Genomic DNA, 24,951 nt, shown 5'->3' on the forward strand with positions numbered 1-24,951 from the left:
ATTCTTCTTGAGAGGAGGGCTGGGTACTCACTCCTTGGGGGATGCGTTCCTCATTCCTTGGATGACGGGTTTTCTCTATGGATCTCTTCCAGTACTGTTGATCTTGAGTGTATTGAACAAGGTCAAACATGATGATGTCAGGGCCATCGTTTTAGTTGTCCCAGTCTGTCTAAGACAAGTCTGGTACCTTTACCTGATTCACCTTGCTTCTTTTCTGGTGTTGTCTTCTGCCCATTCCCCACCTGTTGTTTTAGGACTCCAGACTTTTTCATCCCCTTCTGGGAATTCTTCATCTCAGAACTTGGTTACTCAGTGGTTCTTGGAGATAGAGACTTCCTGTTCTGCAGAGGTAAAACAGATACTCTTAAACCATATGAAGATGTCTACACAAAACACTTATCTTCAGAATTCAGCACTGGTTTATCTGGTGACAGTTTTCACGTGTTCACAATTTCCTCTATGCTGTTCTTGACTACCATTTAGAATTGAAAAAGTCAGGACTCTCCATGAGTTCTGTCAGGGATCACTTTGTGGCAATAGTTGCCTTTCATTCCTCAGTTGAGGGATTTTCAGTGTTTGCTCACCCCACAACAGCAAGATTCATTAAGATGCTGATGAACCTTTTTCCACTGATTAGAGAGCCCACCCTTGTATGTGATCTAAACTTGGTCCTTATTTGTCACGTGGAATCCTCCTTTGAGACATTTGCCACCTGTCCCCATCTTCACCTGGCCATGAAAATGGCTTTCAGGGTGGTATCACTTCTGCATGAGTTGGGGAACTAACGGTGTTATGGGATGTGCACCCCATGATGGCCAAGCAAGCGATGGGTGGGACCAGGTGGGCCTAAGCTACTAATTAGGCTACAAGCAAGAGAGTTAATTGTTGAGAAACAGGCTCCCTTGGACAGGACAGGCGGGGCTTCTAGAAAGCCAAGTAGCTGGCTAGAGAGGAGCATGGCAGCTAGGGAAGGGCAGTCACTCCCTGGAAAGAGGGAAAGAGTGTTCGTGGCTGCAGGATGGCAAGCTGCACAGACTTCCTGAGAGGAGGGAGTAGAGAAGATGACGAACCCAGAGTGGGGGAGCCAGTTAGGTAGGAAAAGCCTCAGGGAAACAGAAGTAAGGTCACAGGCAGTACAGGCCTAAGTTGCATGTTATAGGGTCCCTGTGATGGAACCCAGCATAGAGCGTGGGCTTGGGTACCTCTGCCGGACACTGGATAGTGGTTCAGGGCACTGGAGATGCCTGCCAGACAGCTCGTCCGTAAAGACTGTGATTTTCCCCAGATGGGGAGGGACTTAGTAACCTGGATGGAGTGCCACGCCACGGACCTGAAGCAGCAGCACCGGGAGCGAGAGAGGACAAATTCCGAGAGAAGACGGATGGAGAGACTGCTGAGGAGGATGCAGCTGAGAGACTGAGCTAATCTCCAGAGCCACGAACAGGAGGTGCCACAAGCAGAGAGGGAACACTGTCACTGAGAGGCTTTAATTGAAGTTCTTTCCAGTACAGTATTCTTCAGGAAGAAAGTTTCATTACAACCATATCCCAAGTTTCTCCCAAAATTATCTTCTGAATTCTATATTAATTAGATTATTCAGTCTCCATCCTGAAACCACACCAGACCAGGGAGGAAATTGTTGGATGTCAGAAGGGCATTAGCCTTCTGTCTGGACAAAACTAAACCCTTTTGAAAGTCTCCCAGACTGTTTGTTTCATTTACAGACAGATTCAGGGAATCCACAGTGTCCATTCAAAGACTCTCAAGGTGGATCTCTTCTTAGGTATTAGCCCATTCTGCAAGATCCCAGTCTACTTCTAGAGCACTCTTGAATGATGTTCTAGTGACTGAAATTTGTAGAGCAGCAGCCAACACTATGCCTTGGTTCACGCAGCCAGATCACATACTGCAGTTGACAATCAAGTTGTGTCTTCAGTGTTGGACTCAAATCCAAAGTTCTTTCCAGAGATAGTGCTCAGGAATCTGTAAATTCAAGCATTCTCAGGGACACTACTGAAAGGAGAGGTTACTACCTTATGCAGTAACTGCAGTTCTTTCAGATGTGTTTCCCTATGAGTGCTCCATTATTCTCCTTCCTCCCCCTGTGCTTCAGAGTTTCATCTTGTTGGACTTCATGGTAGAGAAGGAACTGAGGGAAGTTCACTAGCGCAGCTCTATATATCCCCAGAACAGGGCATGAGGAAGTCTGGAGCGCATGAGTGGGCCAAATGGGTACTGCTACCGAATATGTCCAATGAAAGGCGCATGGGTGTGTGCACAACTGACATGGAGTACCCATGGGGATGCAGCTCTTGAAAAACTGCAGTTACTGCACAAAGCGAGTGACCTCTCCTTCTGCACAGCATCTTTAACTTCTGAACTGGTAACTTTTCTCCCCAACAGCATCAAATAAAATCTGTATTTTGATGCCGGATCCACCTTTTTCCCTCTCATTTCAGTTTACCACCGTCATCCTAGGAATTTCAGCTTGATGCTCCATCTGACCCAGTAGTTACTCAGCTCTTTGCTCTCACCTCCCCATATGATCTTCAACCATGGATCGATGTATAAATAGGGCCTTACCAAATTAACAGCCATAAAAAATGCATCACGGACCATGAAATCTGGTCTCCCACATGAAATCTGGTTTTTTATGTGCTTTTACCCTATACTATACCAATTTCATGGGAGAGACCAGAGTTTCTCAAAATGGGGGACCTGACCCAAGAGGAAGTTGCAGGAGGGGGTCACAAGGTTATTTTAGGGAGGATCCTTACTTCTGCGCTGCCTTCAGAGCTGAGTGGCCGGAGAGCTGCAACTGCTGACTGAGGGCCCAGCTCTTCAGGCAGCAACGCAGAAGTATGGGTGTCAATACCATACGAGGCCGCCTTTACTTCTGCACTGCTGCTGGCAGCAACTCTGCCTTTATAGATGGGCTCACGGCCAGCAGCCATCCAGCTCTGAAGGCAGCGCCACCACCTGCAGCAGCACAGAAGTGAGGATAGCAATACAACTATCATAACTACAATAACCTTGTGACCCCTCCGTCCCCCTCCATAACTCCTTTTTTTGGGTCAGGACCCCTATAATTACAAAAGCATGAAATTTCAGTTTTAAATAGCTGAAATCATGAAATTTACTATTTAAAAAAATCTTATGACCATGAAATTGACCAAAGTGGACCATGAATTTGGTAGGGCCCTATTTATAAAGCACAAGTCATAATCCTAAATGTCCATTTGATACTCTAGAGACTCTCTTTCGTGAAGCTCTGCTCATTGGGAATCTCTCCAGCAGGAATTTTACTTAATCCTTCAAAAGGCAGAGGATATAAAATAACAGACTAGTTTTCTATCAAATAATGCTGAAAATACTGGCCAAAAATGATTAAATCTGACCAGGTGACAGGGTAACAGGTGAAGGTAACAAATTTTAAATGCAATGCAATGAATAAAGGGTGAGACAGTAAAGGAATGAATACAAAAGAGGAGGGGAGTTACTTGGTCAGAAAATTGAGTTAGGATGATAATTTTAAATTGATGGGAAGCAATGGGGAGATGCTAGAAAAAGTGATGTTGCAGTAGTCAAGAGGCTATAGATGACTTTTAGCTGTTACCACGTATGGCTGCTCCTTAAAACTCAATTCATACATTCATCCAGCATTACTCTCTTAAGTTGGCAGCTGATGCCTGTTTCAAGAAAGCAATAGTGCAAGGCTTTACACTAAGAATACTTAAATGAGAAATGCTATTGGCCAGAAACTGACTCTTTGAATAGATTGTCCACATAGTTTCACCCTTTCCACTTCTTCAGAGTCTCTGATATGGATTCTGAAGAAGTGGAAGTAATTCTGTTCTGCAAATGAGCACATGCATGGCCTTAATTCTTCCTCTTTTCTAAAGGGTTTTGATTGTGGTGCCAAGATCACGCTGAAAAAAAAAATATTTAGCATTTACCTTTCTTTTTGACCTATATTGTGGTTTCCACATCGAATAACCAGTCAGAATACAGGCTTTCCTAATGCCATTCTATTATCTAATGTATATTTATTTGTGAACTTTTACAGATATGTATAAACAGGACATGTGTCAATATAAAAATTCTGGATTACGATTGTAATTACACAAAATGCAGTAACAGAGGGGTAAGTAGTAAAGATTTTAACATCCCCAGAATTTCAAAGTATAATATGTAGAACACTGAATTTAGTCTCTTAGCAGTGATGTTTCACATTAGACTTAATTAGATTTTAGTCAGATCTTGAAAAGCAGTCAGATCTGTAAAATAGCCAGATCTCATGCCATTTTGGATTTTATTGCTAAAAAATTACTTCTATATGATGCAATTACAGTCAGCTGGGGAGTCGGTGCAGAACAAGAAGCTCAGGTGTTACATTCTCATAGCACAAGATAAAGGTTTCCTGTGGTCTTCAAGAATAGCCCTACGTGGAGTACTTTACACTAATGCATCTTGGAGCTAACAAGGATAGGATTTAGAGGGTTGCACACTTCATTGCTTCTGTAGGCCGAGTTCATTGCTTGCACAGTCTTGCATCCCTCTGTTAGAGAGTGAACTGCTACATAGGGGGAGTGGGGAAAAAACCACAAGTAACTGACTCCAATTAAGTAGTCCCCTCAGAGGCTGATAGGTGTGGGAGGGGTCTGAACATATGTAAGTAAGACCCAGATCATTCCAAGGAGGGGGAGAAAGGTGTGGTGACACTCTAAAAGACTGGGATGCTGAAGCGGTACTGTTGGAAATAATGTTCCTAGTACATTTACTAAGGTTTACCATGACTTAGCTTGTACACAAGTATTCCTTTAGTAGTCGAAAGGCCACTTGGTGTTGATTATATTCAAAATACAAATACCAGCATATTATATTATAACATAAGCCCATGCATCAGGGGCCTGATATGAGGCCTGAGGCCTAAAGTAGTTAAAACCTTGCTGATATGAAGCAAAGTTAAGTTGTGAGTAAGAGGCAGGCCCTGCTCACAGAATTTGACAAGCATAGGGTTGATATTGTAAAAACACATATTCCTAAGAGGTGCTAGGCACAAAACACCTACACAAGCACATTCCAGAAGGGTGGTATGAGAACACCCCATAAAAACACATTCCTCAAAGATAACAGGAACATGCTGACCCATCTTAAGGATAAGGTCAGGATGACAGCATAATAAATATAGATGTTTTGATCTAACCTACAGGTACAAGGCAATGGGTGGCACCCTGATACCTCAAGGGTGATACGTAACTTGTTTGTATTGGTGTATAAAGATGTATCTCAGCGGGAGTGTCTTTGTCTGGCCTAGGGGATAGTGGAAAGTCCTGCCACTACCTGAGCCTGTCTATTGTCACAAGCATATATGTGTTAGTGTACCTGTAACCATTGAGCTGGGGCGTTAGCACCGTGCTTCATTGGCAATAAACTTAACCAAGTGCCTTCGCTACGAGCCCAGTCTGTGGATTTATTGGGTGGTTCGCTTGAAGTTTGCTGTGCCAGCTGTCTGCGCAGAGCTGGGACAGCACCTGGTAAAACACATGGGAGAACATGCACACAGCCAAACATCTGACAACACTAAAACAGCATCTAAGAAACTACCATTTTGTCTTTTATTTAGTATGTGATGCCATACAGTACAAGGCAGTAAGATTGCACCAAGAACTCAGGAAGGCTGTATTTTCATCAAGTTGCTTATTCGGTTCATGTTATTTATACCCTTATTCTATTTCAGATGTGCAACAGTAAGAAAAACTGCCATTGTAATTTTGGTTGGGCCCCTCCAGACTGTACATTAAAAGGCTTTGGAGGAAGTATTGACAGTGGACCCCCTCCGACTACCAGTAGTAAGTGCTGTGAAAAACTAAGCATTATATTTTAACCTGTTTTTTAGTCTAAAACCAGGAACCCGTAACCTGTATTCTAATGTGGTCCTAGCAACTGTCACCCACACCTTTGTCACATCCAGGCTATGCTACAGCTATGTGGTCAGCTTGGAGCGGCCCTTGAAAGGAGCTGGAAGTCATTACTTATATAACACTCAAAAGGCCTGATTCTGATATCTTTACTCATACCGAGTGTAGCCAATCCATAAATTATGTATTAATTATATTGCTTACTTAAGAATTCCCAGTTATCACTCTGAGATTTGACAGGTTCTTGTCCCAAGATCAGGGCCAGTGTTATTAAAATTACTGTATAGTTGGGAGCCCTGATGTGCACAGTTGCAATACTGTCACTATTCTACAATAATTTATTAATACACTAAGCAAAGTCACAAACACTCGAACCCAGTAAAGTGAATAGAGATAATACAGAATGTACATCTGAACATTCATATACTCACACTATCCCTCGAAGAACAGCCTGAAATGTTAACCATTATCTTCCTCATCACCTCCAATGGTCATCATCCTGGCACCTCCCAAGGGCTATACCTCTCTCTCCTCCTACACACAGGCTTGGATGCAGCTTTTATAATATGTTACACTGATGCCACTAAGTCTAATCCATATTCAATAGGGGTTTCTCCCATCTTCCTTATCTGTATTTCTTCACCCTACTAATGTTAAAGTGCCCTTCTCCTATTGGTTAGTATACTAATGATCTCAACTTATTATCATATACATCAGTTCGTTGCTATGGCACTCTTGTGCTCAGATATCTGCAGATGTTCTCTCCAAACGCCAGTTATCTCATGTTCCTGTGGTTGGCTGGTGTCATTATGGACAAAATTCCCTCTTACAAACTCTATTTCCAGTTCCCCAAAACTTAGGGGTGAAGTTTAGGCCATTTATCTGTGCCACCGTTCATAGGTCCCAAGCCTTATGTTAACTGCTCAAGCCCGTGTCTTACAGGTTACAGGCTTGTAGGTTCCTTGCATTACTGCCAAATAAAATAAATGCTAAAGCTAGCCCCTTGGGCTACACAAGTAGCACCTTACTTCACTAATAGATCAGTGGGATCTTGTGGAGTTAAGTTACTATTCATCATGAATGAGTGGATCAGAATCTGGCCCTAAATAGACACCAGAGGCAAAAGAGTAGTGTAAAGAAGGTGATGCCCTTTTTTCCTACCTACCTTCCAGGGGGTTCCTACTCAAACCTCTTGAATTTTTCTTCTTCCTTATGTAGAATTTTTCTATCTTACCATAACCCTAAATCCCCCAGTCCTAGTAGTCACCCATTCCTTTTAACTGGTTATTACTTTCCAATTTTTATAAACTCACTGAATTCCCATATCTCCCCAATTCTTCCAGTGATTGTCCACATATAGTCCATTGATGGGGTGCATCTGGGGTAGAAAGGACTGTTCCAAGTTGCTGAGCACCAAGTAATTTCATCTTAAAAGTGACTAAAATTGTATAGTCTTGAATAATAAGAACTAATGGGCCAAATCTTAATAAATTTCTCTCTTAATACTAATTCAGGGACATGACTCCCACTGTTTAAGTCACATGAGGTTCTTTGCCAGGCCTCTAAGGATACCACGACTAAAGACAAGCAAAATAATCAAAAATATTAACTACGACTATTCTTAAAGACAGGGAAAAAATTAAAACCAAAAGAGAACACAAACAATAAACAATGGTTACTTCACTTACAATCTTGTCTATATGTTTCTCTGTGGAGAGCTTTTGACAAAGATTACACTTGTTCAGAGTTGGTCTATCCTTGAAGGGGGCCAAAGTACCTCATTTCCCAAAATTGGTAGTGAGCCTTGTCTTAGTGTATCATAGATAATAAAACAGTTTATAGATGGGCAAAAGACTTTTGTTTAAGGGCAGAGGAGCCCTTTTTGAGTAATAATTGATAACATAACAGGTTATAAATGGGCAAAAGTGAGTAATCTTAACTACGTGCTATGAAATCAAAAAACTATTTAAATCAGTTACTCAAAGAAGTCATTCAAGGAGCTTCACTGAAAGAGGCAAATTGGTGAAATATTAAATCCAAATTAAATCCCACTATTTCTCTCTGTTTACCAATGTTAATTTATGCCTCCTGCCCAAGGTATACATAGGTGTCACTGTGCCTCAGTGGGTCAGAGCTGAGAATATCAGATTCAGGGGACACAGCTGAGAAATAGGGCAGACTCACGCTAAACTGGTGGTTATTCTATTATTAGATATACTGACCCAGTGACCAAAGTAAACTTCTATCTAATGTGGAGGCCAAGAATTAATTAATAAAGGTTTGAAGGGATCTTAATGTATGTTAGCTAATTAGCAGAGGTTAAGCTGTTACCCTGTGTCTGGTGCAGAGTGAATTGTGTGAAAAGTCGTTACGACCTTGTGAATTGCAGTCTTGTTTTCTGTTCTGGTATTGCAGACAAATAAGATAATGAATAGGCTTATGTATAAACAAATGCAAATGTTTACTTTTACTGTCTGCAAGTTTGCTAGCCACTGTCTGTTAAGAAGGTATAAAGATTGTTATGATTGTTTTACTAATTGAGAGAGATCTGTTCAGGACAAGGGGCAACCCAGTTCCTGACACTCTCTCCCTCTTGTGTTCACTAGAGTATTATAATAAAGTATTTGTTTTTGCTGCACCTAAACATAAGCGAGAACTGAGTTTTCTTCGACAATTTGGGGGCTCGTCCGGGATGGCAACGCCCACGGACACACAGACGGCTGCTACGGATCGTTCCCCTTCGAACCCCATGGCGCCACAATAGAGGTAAGAGACCTTTTGAAATCTCTATTGGGGTATCGGAGGAGGACTGTCTGTGGGGGACGTCTGTTTCTGTTGGGCTCACGCCATCTGAACTTTTGACTGTGCAGCAGGATCAAATGCAGAGTGGTATTGGGGAGAGGCCCCAATAAGGTTAGTTTATAGCAGTACTGGGAACTGCTGAGTTGGCCAACAGGTAATGCATAAGGTAATGCATTAGAATGCACCGGTGCTGAGGGGTTTTTACCGCCTCAAGAGGGGTTGTCATACCGCCTCATGGTATTGGTCCGGACCAGGTAATGATGCATCTTGGTTAAAAAAAAAAAAAAAAAAAAAAAAAAAAAAAAAAAAAAATTTAAAAAAGGTTAAAAAAGGGTTAAATAGAGGAAAAGAGGCCTTGGTGTGTGTGTGTGTGTGTATACCTGTGTGAGTGTTCGTTGCTGGAAGACGCCCAGATTGCCCTGTGAAGCGATTGCTAATGATCAGGAGTAGTCTAACGCAAGCCCAGTAACTAGTGGATCTTTAGGAGATCCGACCCACGGTGGGCTGACTCAGCTTGGCATAATCCGGCGAGGAAGCTGCCTGGGTCTAGGAGTGTGTGAACCCATTTTCCCTCCCTTTCCCTTCTGTGTGGGCTACTGACGATCTGATCGTCTCCCTGGATGCAATTAGAGTATGCGGGTTTATCTCCCGGAAATGGAGTCTTTAGCCGACGCTCTTTGCTGAAAGGAGATGTACGAGGGTCGTAGTCTTTCTTGTGAGTCTCTCCTGTACGTGAGTGCCCTGTAGGGAGGGATTCTTAGATTCTGGTCCGCTAGCGCGGACAGGGACCCCTTCAGTTGGTGTGACTGGAACATGGGGGGGGAACAGTCTAAACTTTCCACTTTACCCCCTAAGGGTACCCCAGCATATTACATGTACGTACATTATGGTCCTAAAACCTGCAGGTATTTAAATGATTGGAATCTGTACACGCGTGAAAATTCATTTAAACAATGCCCATTAGAAGGTACCTTTGAGTTAGATAAACTTACATGCCTCCGTGAAGCCCTTAAATCACACACCTCTGCTGCGCAGTGCGAGCAGTTTCTGTCTTGGTGGGAGGAAGCAACAAAGAGACTCCATGAGTCTCGGGTGCGGAGTCTGAAGGACTCCCAGGAGAAATTAAAAACTGAAGTACAAGATTTAAAACTTAAATGTCAGACATCCAAATGTCTTCCTGCTTCAGTGCAGCCCTCTGCTTCTCTTTATCCTCAATTAGTTAAACCTGAAAGTGAGGAGGAGACTACAGAAGATATAGTGGATTTTTTTAGCAGCATTCCACAGCCGCAGCAGGCTTCCCCCTCGGCCCCCCCTTCTCGGGCTGTGCAGGCAGTAATTGTTTCGTCGCCGCAATTATCAACTGCACAAGTTGTTCATTCTCCTTCTTCGGAAGAATTATCTTCTTCCCTACTGACTGACACCAGTAGTCCGGTTAACCCTGCTTCTGCTGATAACCATGCCGGCTACTTTCTTAGAAGCACGACACAGGCACTCCAGGCTCCTTTAAGGGACTTGCCTGGAGCTGGAGCGATAGGGGGGTTAATTAGGGTACATGCCCCGTGGACACCTGGAGATCTTAGAAACTTGGTGAAAGAATTTCCTAAAATCAGTGAGGAGCCAGTAAAGTTTAGAGAAGAGCTCCAGACAGTGATTCGGTGCTATAATCCATCTTGGGCAGATATTAATCAACTTTTACGAGCTGTACTGCCCGCCGAAGTACAGCAACGCCTTAACAGACAGGCAGCTTGGCCTGATGCCGACCCTGGTATTGGGGATGCTTTGACAGAGGCTAGGAATCGTCTCTTGACCTCTATTTCAGAAGTTTGTCCTAAGAAAACAGATTGGACCAAGATTGCAAATTGTAAACAAAATAAGGGAGAATCCCCTGCTGATTATCTTGATAGACTGACTAAGGTCTTTGAACAGCATTCGGGAATTACTGATCCAGCTGATAATGCCAGGGAAGCGGTGGGAGCTGCTTTTGTTCAGGGACTCTTGCCAAAAGTTCAGCAACCATTGAGAACTATTTGTATTGGCTGGCAAACTAAACCCCTTTCAGAATTGGTGACAGTTGCAAATCATTGTACAGCTTGCATAGACCAGAAGAAAGAAACCAGTGAAACAAAACTTATGGCTTTACAGTTACAAACTTATCAGAATAGGGGTCGTGGGGGACTGAGAAGAGGACGGGGACGAGGTCGTGGGAGAGGTATGGGACGAGGTTCCTCATATCCTGCCCAGAATCCTGCCCCGACTGGGAGCACTGCATGCCACTTGTGTGGTCAGGAGGGACACTGGAGAAATGAGTGTCCAAATCGATTTGCTCAAAATCCTACTCAGTTCCCCAATCCTGAAGCGCCTGTTTTCTCCCCACAAGGAACCCCTTACTAGGACAGCCTGAGGGAACGTAACTGCATCATGAATCCTTTAATTTCTATTAATCAAGAAGGCCCGTTTGTTGATTGTAATATTGCTGGTAAATCTGTTACTTGTCTTGTAGACACTGGGGCTAGTAGGTCTGCTCTGAGATCCTCGGAGTTTCCCTCTGTTCCTTTGTCCGCTTTGTCTGTTAATGCTGTGGGCATTTCAAACTGTCCTGTTTCGCATCCTGTCTCAGTACCCCTCGAAATTTGTCTTGGCCCTCTAGAAGATAAACATTCCTTTCTACTCAGTTCTACTTCTCCTGTGAATTTGCTGGGAAGAGATCTGTTGTGTAAATTAGGTTGTACCATCTACTGTACACCAGATGGCGTATTCTTACAGGTTCCTGATGAGAATACTAACCTGGTGTTGGCTACACTCCATATATCCGAGCCAGCTGCGTCGAAGTCTCCACTCAGCCCTGACCTTGTGCATTTGTTGTCACAAGTGCCCCCCCATCTCTGGTCTCGTCATGCAAATGAAGTGGGACAGATTAGAACAGCCGAGCTGGTTAAAATTCTTGTGGACCCTGCTAAGCTTTTGCCAAGGATTCCACAGTACCCACTGCGTCCTGAAGCAGTGGCAGGCATAGCTCCGGTTATAGAATCTTTATTGCAACAGAGTATTATTGTTCCCACTATTAGTTCTTGTAATACTCCTATCTTTCCTGTAAAGAAGCCAGGAAGGAATACCTATCGGTTTGTTCAAGACCTTCGCGCTATTAATGCTGTGGTTTTGCCTTCTTTTCCAGTGGTTCCAAATCCAGCTACGATTCTTTCTTGTATTCCACCGTCAGCCACTTATTTCTCTGTTGTAGATTTGTGTTCAGCCTTTTTTTCCATTCCAATTCACCCAGATAGTCAGTATTTGTTTGCCTTTACTTATAAAGGATGTCAGTATACCTGGACCAGGTTACCCCAAGGGTATACTGAATCTCCCTCCCTGTTTTCTCAGATCCTGAAGAAGGATCTGGATGATGTGGTTTTCCCTGGAAAATCAGTACTTATACAATATGTGGATGACCTTTTACTGGCGTCTTTCTCTTTTGACTCTTCTAAAACTGATACTCTGACTCTTTTAACTGCTTTAGCTGCCAAAGGTCACAAAGCATCCCGAGAGAAACTCCAACTGTGTCAACCCAAGGTTCATTATCTTGGTCATGATATTTCTCATGGCAAGCGTCATTTATCAGACTCTCGTATTTCAGCTATTTTAAATATGCCTAGGCCTAGTACTGTTTCTCAAATGCGTACTTTTCTGGGCATGACTGGATATTGCAGGCAGTGGATTTTAGGTTATGCAACAGTGATTAAACCCTTACAGGATCTGACTAAGTCTGGTCACCCTGAACCTCTTCCATGGCCCCCAGAGGCTGAGAGTGCTTTTGTTGCTATTAAACAGAGACTATCTACTGCTCCGGCCCTGGGACTTCCTGATTATACTAAACCATTTACTCTTTTCTGTCATGAGCGTAATGGGTTTGCTTTGGCTGTACTAACGCAAAAGCACGGGGACAAACACCGTCCAATTGCCTACTACAGTACTGCCTTAGACGCTGTGGCGGTAGGATTTTCCCCTTGTTTACGGGCTGTAGCGGCAACGGCCCTTTCTGTTCAGTTATCTGAATCTATTGTATTGGGTTCTCCTTTGAGTGTGTGTGTTCCGCATGCTGTGGCTGCACTCTTGTTGAAATCTAGGACGCAGCATTTATCCGCTTCTCGTCTTATCAAATATGAACTGGTTTTGCTTTCTTCCTCTCATATTACTTTGGCTCGTTGCCCTGTTCTTAATCCAGCCTCTTTGTTGCCTGGGCCTGAAGATGGAACCCCACATGATTGTGTGTTTGTAACGTCTGTTCTTACTCGTCCTAGAGATGATTTACTGGATGTGCCTTTGCAGAATCCTGATCTCCTTTATTTTGTGGATGGCTCGTGCTTGCGAGATTCTAAGGGTACATTAGTTGCTGGTTATGCTGTCTGCACTACCTGTGCTGTTGTTGAAAGTGCTTTCCTTTCTTCAGTGTTTTCCTCTCAAGTAGCTGAACTGGTGGCTTTGACTCGAGCTTGTGTTCTGGCTAGAGATCAAACGGTCACTATCTATACGGATTCTCGTTATGCTTTTGGAGTGGTTCATGATTTTGGATTGCTTTGGAAATATAGAGGCTTCCTTACATCCACTGGTTCTCCTATTAAGAATGGTTTTTATGTTTCTGCTCTTTTGGATGCTCTTCTGTTGCCTAAAGCTATAGCTGTTGTTAAATGTACTGCTCACAAGACCCCTCATGATGAAGTTACCCGTGGGAATGCTCTAGCTGACTCTGCAGCTAGGACAGCGGCTCTTTCTGCACCTCAGGCTGTACATTCCTGTGTACTGATAGAGCAGCCTTCACTGGCCTCCCTTGACGATCTGGCTAAGATCCAGGAGGCAACATCAAGAACTGAGAAGCACTCTTGGAGTGCTGCTGGCTGCATTTTACATTCTGATAATCTTTGGCGTGCCCCGGATGGTCGCCTGGTGGCACCAAAGATGTTATTGCCCTATCTTGCTCGCATATACCATGGGATGGCACACGTGAGCAAAGGGGGGATGGTTGCTGCAGTTGCCCGAGATTGGTTTGCACCCATTTTCCCTTCTGTTGCCCATTCCTACTGTCAACACTGTGTGATTTGTCAACAACACAACATTGGTAAAGCTGTTAAAGCTATGCGAGCAGCCCACCCTCCTCCTTGGGGACCTTTTGTAAATATTCAGATTGATTTTATTCAAATGTCTAAATGTTGTGGTTATGAATATGTATTGGTTTTAGTTGATGTATTTACCAATTGGGTTGAAGCTTTTCCCTGCAGGAAGGCAGATGCCAGGACTGTTGTGAAACTTCTGCTTAAGGATTTTGTCCCTCGTTTTGGCATTCCTGTGAGTATCAACAGTGATCGTGGAACTCACTTTACTGGACAGATTGTAAAGGAGTTATGTGCAACTTTGCAGATCCAACACAACCTTCACTGCCCTCATCACCCACAATCTGCTGGGACAGTGGAACGCCAGAACGGGATTTTAAAAAATAAACTGGCCAAGATTTGTGCTGAAACGAACTTAAAGTGGCCAGATGCCCTTCCATTGGCACTGATGAGTATGAGAGCCATTCCCAATCGAAAGACTGGACTCAGCCCTCATGAGATTTTGACGGGGCGCCCAATGCGACTACCAACTGCACCCCCACTGACCTTAGCTCAGATGGACATTCATTTGATGGATGATATAATGCTTAAGTATTGTCAGGCACTAATGAAATGTGTTAAGTCTTTTTATACACAGGTGAAGGAAGCCTTACCGAAGGATCCTGTGCAACCTTGCCACTCATTGGAACCGGGAGACTGGGTCTACATAAAGGTCCATCAACGAAAGACTGCCCTGGCTCCACGCTGGAAAGGCCCTTTCCAAGTCCTGTTGACTACCAACACTGCTGTGAAGTGTCAAGGACTACCTGCCTGGACCCATGCATCGCACTGCAAAAAGACCCCTCCACCTCGGGAGGCCACACCTACTGATGATCAACGTGCTCCTTCTTCTAGCCCTGCTGTTCCTGCTGGACAGCGGAAGAAGAGGACAAGGTGACGTACTGGTGACCTCTCCCTTGTCCTCTGACGGACCTACTGTGCCTTTGGATTTTTCTAAAGGTATTCCCACATTACAACCCTCTTCCCTTTATCATGCTAGAGCACGATTGTTTTTGGGGAAGAGGAGAAGATGCATTCGTTCTGCAAACTCCTCCAGAGTCCAGGGATTCCTGACTAAAAGAGACATTATGAACTGGCCCTGGTGGAAGAAACGAAGCATCGTTTATTGGCAAGGAGGGAACTGTGGGGAGCGTGCTTGGGCGTGTGGGGTTCAATGGTGGCTTGGATTTCTTCCAGGGGCAGGGCTCTGTGCTTATGGACAAGTACCCTGGGGATGTACTGCCCTCCCTAATTGGCTTTCAGATAATGACTACCAAAAGCACCTTGCTACCACAAAGGTTACCCCCACTAGCCCTCAACCCTGGCCGTCACTTCTGTAATTTATCCAGATGTAAACGAAATTGTATATTCTAATGAGATTCGTTGGCCCAGACCTTCCCATCTTAGTGATTTATTAGGATATTGCTCAGAAAGCCTATTTTTTAAAGTTCAACAGACTTCATATGAGAGAACCATTGAGTGGAAAACAAATGGATCAGTGGCAATAGAGATCCATGATATTACTGCAGATCAGCCCCTAGACTTTAGATATGAAATTGATGGATTCCATAGTGAAGTAGATATGATGGTTATTCCTGGACTTTGTGCTATGTTACCTGAAAGAGGCCCTTATTGTTATTTGGTTACCCAATTAGTGAATAATCAAACGACTACCCAAAGAGTTTGTTCTACTACTGGGAATTTTACCTGTCTTGAGACCATTCCAGTGACTGATAATGTGACTTGTACTTTATTGCAATACACTCCCTCTTATGCTATTGATATTAATGCCTCTCAGAAATATATGCAGGTCTACAACCAACAGATGTGGTATAGACCTACGCTGAGGGGAAATGTGCCAGAATATCGGTGGACTGTACTAAACACTACACTAGGGACTGTGAAGTTTACATTGCCTTTATCTAGTTTTCAGATCACCTCTACATATCCAAATTGTTCCCAAGGGGCTGCCATTAGATTAGCACAACTGAGGGCCTGGGTTATTTCCTCTAGAAAGAAGAGGGATCTAGCCGGATCCTTGTGGGATGGGGCCAATTCTGCAGCTGCTGTTTGGAATATTTTTAAGACCCAGGAGCATGATGAGAAATTGGGCCAATTAGAGAAGGCCACTGGCCTGATTTCTGGGGCACAGCTGACACAAGTGCGAACCGGGGTGGGTGAGTTACATGTCATTTCCGCCCTTAGTTCTCTGACCCAGAATTTATTGAGAGAGATGGTACTGAATATAACTGAAGCTGGGAAGGCATTGCAGTGGGATCTAGCATGTTCGGAAATTCAGGATTTCCTGAATGACCAGCTGATGGCCATTCGGAATGATCTAGTGCACCAAGCTTGGCCCACTGCCCTTACAGACACGTCAGGAGTACCATCTGATCTGTGGCCATGGAGACATACTTGGAGACTTTCTGGATGGAAATGTGGACGTTCACAGTGCTCCTTCCAAGCATATGGACCGGTTAAGGGGGTGTGGGCTCCCACATACCGAATCCTGCCGGGTCCATGGGGAGGATGCATGTGGGATTGGGTGATTCACCGAGATATCTGGGAAGTCAGGCCACCTGATTCTCCTAATCGATTTTTAGTTAGTGCTCCTGGGATTACAGCTGATATTTGGATGGGGTTAGGGAATTTATGGACATTTTGGCCGTTAGAACCACCACAGCTTCAGTGTATACGGAAACTGAAGCCAGGGGAAGTTGTCACTGTTTATGACAATATTTGCTGGGAGGGTAAAGGTCAAGGGACTACCCTTACAGGACACCCACTTTTTCAGGCTAATGATAGCTGTGTGTACATTAATGCCACCACGTTACAAGATATACATATTAATCTTACCACTGCTGCAGGCAATCATATTATTTACTGGCCTGCAGATAGAATGTTACATGTAGCTCTTAGATTTCAGGTATATTTTAATTGGACTAGGATAGTACCTGATCGTTTTCAGAATTTGCTTTCATTGTTGCCAGAGGTTCGCAGAATCTCTGAGTTGCAGGGGCAAATTCACATGCTTCAGAATATATATCATGCTGAGCAGAATGCCTTTCATACAGCTTATAGAGTTTCTACTTTATGTACTAAGTTTGATGTATTGTGCTTTGTTACCAAAACTGTACGACAACCCCATTATTTTATTCCTATGGGGATGTTATTGTTTGTAGTGTTGTTAGTTGGTGTGGGATTATGTTATTGTTGTTGTTGTTGTAAAGGACGTAATGATAGTAATACTACTTTTCATGTTCATGCTAATCATGCATTGTCCTTACATCCCATGAAAACCCCTAAGGTTGGGATGTCTCCTGTGGACTCTGAAATCCATGGTTTAATGCAAATTGAGATTTGAGGTATTTGTTGTACTAGAAGTACAAAAGGGGGGAATGTGGAGGCCAAGAATTAATTAATAAAGGTTTGAAGGGATCTTAATGTATGTTAGCTAATTAGCAGAGGTTAAGCTGTTACCCTGTGTCTGGTGCAGAGTGAATTGTGTGAAAAGTCGTTACGACCTTGTGAATTGCAGTCTTGTTTTCTGTTCTGGTATTGCAGACAAATAAGATAATGAATAGGCTTATGTATAAACAAATGCAAATGTTTACTTTTACTGTCTGCAAGTTTGCTAGCCACTGTCTGTTAAGAAGGTATAAAGATTGTTATGATTGTTTTACTAATTGAGAGAGATCTGTTCAGGACAAGGGGCAACCCAGTTCCTGACACTCTCTCCCTCTTGTGTTCACTAGAGTATTATAATAAAGTATTTGTTTTTGCTGCACCTAAACATAAGCGAGAACTGAGTTTTCTTCGACACTCACCACATTGGTTAACAAGAAGTCAAAATCCAGTCGTTTTAGGCATTCTAGCCCTTATCTCACCACACAGACACTGGACTCTATGATGGGTGGTTATTGAAAACCAATTTAACCTCATATAGGGTCCTTCTAATCCCAAGAAATCAGCCACTTAGCCAGGTCATATCGCAATAATCACTCTGCTTCCAATCCTTTAGTAACTAAAATCTAAAGGTTTATTAATAAAAAAGAGTTAAAGGATTAATAGATCATATGCATACAATAATTGCAATGTCATTATATCAGGTTTGTAGCAGTGATAGTAGAGACTGCTGGCTTGTAAAGTCTCTCTGGTAACTTTCAAAAGATTGGAAGGTCCTCAGTCCATAGTTCAATATGCTTGTTTTAGTTGTGAATCCAGAGAATAGAGCATGAAAGAGGCAAAATAAGTCATCACAAGGGTCTTTTATATGCTTTGCCATGTTCCTGGAAGTTTTATGTTTCAAACAAAGCTCACCGCCCAGTTTGTGGAAAGTTACTGGCACAAGATGGAGTTGTGACATTCTATACCTTGGGGGAATGTACTGTAACCCCCATATTCCTCATTTTCATATAATCATGATCTTGCATATAAACATGCCTTGTAAGTATTAGGGGAAAGGTTAAGATCTGCTGAAAGTCATTTCTCTATCCATATATGTGTATCGTTAATGCATATGAAGTTATGAGAATTGTGTTGTATGGTGGTCACTAAAGCGTGCTGTAAATAGGGGAATCAGCCAAATATTAGCTCCCCAGAGGCAACAGCAAGAAAAGTAACGAATGCCTGGGTGGGGTGTCAAACAACCCATCAACAGCCATTGTCCAGCAAGGGAGCTACAATGCAATGATTCACCTGCATGAGGCCACACCAGCGGAATTACTCAGCCTTGCTTGGAGAGACTCAGCAATGCCCTCCAGATATGCCTAGACCTGTGCTCCCCAAGCCCGTGAACTGAGAGTATAAAACAGACAGAGTGAACACATACTGGGCCCTTCTCCTGCCCTCATCTATGCTGCAAGCAACCAAGTCACTGAGAAGAAGACAAGATTCCAACAGTGCAATATCCAGTGGACTGAGAAGAACTCACTGCTGCCCAGTCTAATAGGGTTGAGAGTTTAGACCGCGTGCTTATATTTTATTTTATTTTGGTAACCACTCTGACTTGCTATGCTTTGACTTATAATCACTTAAAATCTATCTTTATAGTTAATAAATCCGTTTGTTCTACCTGAAGCAGTGCATTTGGTTTGAAGTGTGTCAGAGACTCCCCTTGAGATAAGAAGCCTGGTACCTATCAATTTCTTTGTTAAATTGACAACTTATATAAGCTTGCAGTGTCCACTGGGCATAACTGGACACTGTAAGATGGAGGTTCCTAGGGTTGTGTCTGGGACCAGAGATATTGGCTAGTGTCATTTGGTTGCACAGTCCAAGGAGCAGCTTACATGCCAGAGGCTGTGTGTGAACAGCCTTGGAGTGGGGGTTCTCACAGCAGAGCAGGGTAAGGCTGGCTCCGTTTTGGAGTGACCTAGCAGATCACCGGTCCGTATAACACCAGAGGGGAGTGTCACAGGAGTCAGGGTCACATGAGCATATCACATGTCCTTACATGGTTTGATGACTCACAAGGGGTAGCCATTGGCCCCTTGGAGGATGAGTCATCCGCCAGAAGATCTATGTCGGGGGAATGAGTTTCTTCTATGGCCCATTGTGAGAGCTAAGTCTCTTTAATGGGCCATTAACTCACAGCTGTCTAACCTTGATGTACACCTTTTTCTGGTGTGTGTTACTCAGTAATAAAGCACATACGTAAAATACCAGTGCATAGCCAATATTCATAACTTCTTATACAAAAATGATACATGCTTATAAACCGGATAATCATACTTAGAAAATCACAACTTTTCCATTGACACCTTACATGCCATGGTTTGTACAAGATTTGTTGCAGTTGTCTAACATTGGCAATATCAATGATATAGATCGTCATATTTCAATCATACAGCATCACAATAGGCTAAATAATTTGGTTTAACAGGAGAAGCTGTTATATCTTAAATGACAATAGAATTTCAATGTTTTCAGTGTTGTTGTAGCCATGTTGGTCCCAGGATATTAGATATGTAAGCAGAGTCAGGATGAGCTCTACCCTGACATCTGGTGGTGAATTGAGTTAGTTAACTATTGGCATATAACAGTAATGTTGTATGATCTGTACTGGGTACCTGTTCATTTGTGGCTGCAGTTCTGGATGTTGGGTATGAAATTTAAAGCTCTGTCTAGCCTGGGATCCAGGTTTTGAGAGACTGCCTCTTTTACAACGGCAACTAACATTTGCTGGGGTGCTCTGGTTGAATTACCAGGGTCGGCAGAAGCAGAGCATTCTCATTTGAGAACGCTTACTTATTTGTAGACTGTTGCCATGTTCCTCCTTAGTCATTGCTCAACCAAGCCTGTATCTGTTACTTTTTACTTGTGAATCAAACCCTCAAGATCCCTGATAGTTTCCTTACTGTAGTGCTGAAAAATGAACTCAATTCTAAGTGTGGTCACTCTAGGCCCATATAGAAAAGAAGTATTCTTTCTTTACTCCATGATCTGATGCTTGTGCATACACAACCTGAAACTGCATTACCTTTTTTTTTGGTCAGATATATTGCATCATAATTCACGTGCAATATGCCAACCACACCGCTTGCCCACATGCTGCCAGCATGCGGCATCCATGATTAGGGGGAATGCACAGCAGAAACAAACAGCAATGCTGGCATTTTTTGTGCAGACAAAACAAATTTGGAAGCCCTCTTTGCTAGTATTGTTAATGTACATATGAGATAGCTGTATATGTGTGTGATGCATGCACCCTTCATACAGGGACAAGCCTCTGTTTATACGGAAATGTTTGTTACAGTTGTATGAGTAAGTCCTAAGTGCAAAGTGTAATGTTCTGTGTCTGTTACTTTCCAAGTTTCCAATAGTGACATTGTCATCATTGTGGGAATAGCAATTGGATGCATACTTCTTCTTGTGGTTCTGAGCTTTGCTGTGCATAAGAGAACTCAAATTGCTCAGGTCTTTAGCAGGTAAGTAAAATTCCATTCATATTTATACTATAAAAGATTATGACACTTTTACTTATTTCTAATCCCAGCTCCCCCAGTGTTACACTTGTCTGGTCACCTGCAAAAGCACCTCGATTACACTTCCTAACTGATCCATTATTAGCGTAGGGTTCTGTCACAGATCTGGTTGGGCTCCCCTCTGCTGGACACTCACCAGACTACTGTGAGGAAATCTAACTTAGAGCCAGTTGGAAATTTTCTTCCAAAACTTAGTTTAGTCAGAAAATGCCAATTAGGTAGAATAAAATGTTTAATCAAATCTAGTACAGATTCAACTAAATCTTCATCAATCACCATCTCCCCGCAGTGCCAGGGGATGGGGAAGGACAGCCCCCTCCTAGATCTACAGCCCATTCTATCAGATCAGTCTACATCCATAGCTCTGTAGAAGAATGTTTCACTTGCAGAAATCAAGAAAGCTGCCATTTGGCCTTCACTTCGCACCACCTCAAAGAATTATGCTCTGGTTCACTTCTCTGGGGCAGATGCTGCCTTTTACTGTTCTTCAGTCTTAGACCAATCTCTAAAACACCCATCTCTTGTATGGAGTACTGCTGGGAATCCCTTGAAGTGGAGCACCCATAGAAGAAGAAGAAGAGGTTACTTATCATGTACTAGATGTTTGTCCTGATGGGTGTCGTCTACCCACTCTCCTTACACTCTGCTTTGGAGTCTTGTCATGATGGGACTTTGTGGTAAAGAAGGAACTGAGGGCAGTTCATCTGGCACTGCCCTTTATTTTCTTAATATGGGGCATGAGGGTAGCTAGGGTGCATGTCCAGCTCCAATGGGCACTACTACCAAAAGTCTCCAGTAAAAAGACTCATGGGCCCCTGAAGTGGATCAACTCAGGTACAAATATCTGGAAGAACTCCAGTTACAATGCAAAATAAGTAACTTCCCCCTCTCTCCACTTCTCCCTCTCTGCAAACAAGTAGTTTCTCCTATCCACAGCCAGCCTCCTTAACAACTCTCCATTGTCTTTTATCTGGTAGGGACGGGGTTCAGCCTCTGTGATCAAATGGTGGATTCCGCATTCCCTGTTATAACAATTTTATAATAACTTAAAAACATCAAGTATCAGAGGGGTAGCCGTGTTAGTCCGGATCTGTAAAAGCAGCAAAGAGTCCTGTGGCACCTTATAGACTAACAGACGTATTGGAGCATGAGCTTTTGTGGGTGAATACCCATTTCGTCGGATGCATGTCATCCGACCAAGTGGGTATTCACCCACGAAAACTCATGCTCCAATACGTCTGTTAGTCTATAAGGTGCCTCAGGACTCTTTGCTGCTTTTTCAAAACATCAGTCAGAATTCATAAGGTGTAAATACACAGATTCCCTGAGCTCTCATACTTGCATTCCTAAAAACTGCAGAGCAGGACATCATTTTTTTGGAAAGTGAAAAATTCAGTTTGCCATTTTTGGGTCTGAGGCTTTCTTCCCTTTTCTCTCCCTCTGTTTTTCCACCCCTTCCACACAGATATTTATTTTCATTGGAGAGTGAGGACAAGGTAAAATAAAAGTGTGAGGAAAGCAGGGGGAAAGCATTTCTTGCACTCTGACTCTCACTTGCACTTTTTCCAACAGAAAAATGAGAGAAAATGGAAGAGAACCCCCACACATCTGAAAATGGAGAATGAATATTTTTAATCTTCAAAAATCAAAATAACATTTTAAGTCAAGACCCAAAAAAATCAAAATTTCCTGCGGGAAAAATCAAAATTTTCCATCAAAAATGAAGTTTTCCTGCAAAAAAAATTCAGAGAACAAAATCTAATTTTTTCTGCTGCAAAACTTTCCATATGAAAAATTTTGACTGGCTTTAGTAGCAGCACAGATGAGAGCTGGCCCTCCTCCCAAATTTTCCTCATGGATGTTAGAACTGTAGTGCCTAAATGGGACTATTTAAATGCTATTACTAAGCAAAGGAAAATTCCTTTTTGGTTTTTTAAAAAAAGAAACTAAATTTAACGTAGAAAAAGTTAATGCAGAGTTAAGGTTACACAGCTAAAAAAGAAAATGACCAAGGGATGATCAGCTCAGAATATGATGGGATCTCCACACAGCATTTAACGTCCTGTTTCTTTCAATAAAGAAAAAAATGTGATTATTCTATTTATTTCTAATATTCACCTGGTACATTCCAGAGACTAGCTTTGGTGGTCATCAGAATGCACTTTTTTTACTTTGTTCAGGACCTATTATAATAGCATCATGACTGCAGATTTAATAAGAAACTTTTGTGTGTGAATGTAGGAGCATCTTACCTGATCTAGCATTGGGTGCTTAGAAGGCCCTGAGTCAGTTTAAACTCAGGCTATTTATTGTTGCCTGATTTGGGGAGGGTTAGTAGGGACAGTGGAATTTATCCACTTAATTTGGTTGTATGTAATAATTAATTTTCTAATTAATTAGTAATGTTAGTAATAATTAATAAGTATTAATAATATGGGTATGGCTCGCCAATATGTGTGATCAGAAGATAAAAGTTCGTCTTGAATCAGGCTTCACAGAATTTAATACAAGGAGATTGGGGTATAACAGGAATTTACACTGAGACAAAGTTTAGTCAAACAAGACCTTTTATTTAAAACCAATAAAACAAGAAGTAAATGTAAAATGTTAAAAACAGTTTGATTACAAAGTTACAAAATATCACAGTTCTTTAAGAGATATGATATGATATGATATCTAATGCACTTTGCAGCAAATAGTACTAGAGTGAATTTCACACCTCTGCTAGAGGAAGTATAGTTATAAAGAAACTGGTTATGAATTAAACCCTTCTTAGCATAGATGCTTTAGAGGTGAAGTAGAAATTAAGAATTATTTCATACTTACAGCTGTGAAAGGACAGAACACTACGACTTATCATTAGTTGACAGCTTTCGTAGGTGTAGGCAGGGTGAGGCGATGAGAATAGAAGGATGGGTGTATCGCCTGCCCTAATGGTGGATTATCACACCTTTTATAGGGAGAAATCCTTCCTATGCCCAAATTTGTCTTTCCCCCATGGAAAGGTGAGGGTACCTGTTTTCATAGGCTGACCTTTGTATACGTATTAAATGACAACTATCTACGTATCTTGTGGTAGACTTGTTGTATTTTGTGGGCAGAAATACCCTACTTTTGCACCTAACTAGGTGAAAGGTTAGCAGATATTCAGAAAGTCCCTAGACAATTTGCGTAGGTTTGTTTCCTATTATCACTTTTCTGAGTAAGGGTCTTAAAGGTTGCTTTCAGCATCACAGAGGAAATAGGCCAGGATGTCTGGTCTAGAAGTTTCTAGGTATCTTGCGTTTACAGCTATTGCAAATTCTATTAATCTATGCAGCCTACACACTTTTATCAAAAAGACATTTTATACAGACCAACAGATTAATCCTCAGGGCTACACGCCCCCCTTTGACGGGGTGGTTTACATAAAGAAACCCCGTCACCTAGGACTTAACATCTGTGGGGCCCTTTTTAGTTTCATACCTGGGCAAATTTTGGTAGGTATCACGAATGGGCACCATGTATATATATTCATCTTTATCCCCAGATGGTGCTCGTCTGTGCATTTGTTTAGGTGATTGTTTGGGTGTCTGTCTAGGTCTCTGCCTAGTTTTTGGCTTGGGTTTGTTGCGTTTATACAGCATATAACCTAACATAAGGAAATTAATCACAATCCCAATTCCTTGGATAATTATCCATACTTCTAATCCGAATTTTTCTTTAGAAGTTGTTGCAGGCTCATTCCCTTCATTCATTAATTGGGTAATAACTTGTTGGGCTTCATTCATATTGTTAGTAATTTGAATGAGGTGAGTCTCCTTACGAGTCATTAAGGATTTCAGTTGCAACCCTAATGGTGGAATATAAGCCAGAAAAGTAGGTGTGCTTTGAATAGTTAAATTCTGGTAATCAGGGTTAGACTGAATAATGGTAATGTTCTCAAAAGTAGGGACAGGGGAAATAACTTGATTTCCTATTACCGTGGGTTGCTTTGGGGTAAAACAGAAATTTGGCTCTGTGACAGGACACTCCAAGGGACCATACTGATACCTTTTTTGGTTGGTAACCACGCAAAATTGGTTCCTTCCAGCATAGGTCACCCTCTCCATCGGAGTCTTCCAT

General features: G+C 42.5%; 1 protein-coding gene across 2 annotated transcripts in view; it reads left to right on the plus strand.

Moving 5' to 3' along the window:
* The window catches only part of LOC123373746 (disintegrin and metalloproteinase domain-containing protein 20-like), a 144,793-nt gene that overhangs the window by 104,064 nt on the left and 15,778 nt on the right, over positions 1-24,951 (plus strand). For both annotated transcript variants that reach the window (XM_045022853.1, XM_045022861.1), the window contains 3 exons: positions 4,067-4,144; positions 5,741-5,852; positions 20,676-20,790. In XM_045022853.1, coding sequence (XP_044878788.1) covers positions 4,067-4,144; positions 5,741-5,852; positions 20,676-20,790 — 305 coding nt within the window. The remainder of the gene's footprint in view (positions 1-4,066; positions 4,145-5,740; positions 5,853-20,675; positions 20,791-24,951) is intronic.

The sequence above is a fragment of the Mauremys mutica genome, chromosome 1 (assembly GCF_020497125.1).
Source record: "Mauremys mutica isolate MM-2020 ecotype Southern chromosome 1, ASM2049712v1, whole genome shotgun sequence".
Classification (NCBI taxonomy): Eukaryota; Metazoa; Chordata; order Testudines; family Geoemydidae; genus Mauremys; species Mauremys mutica.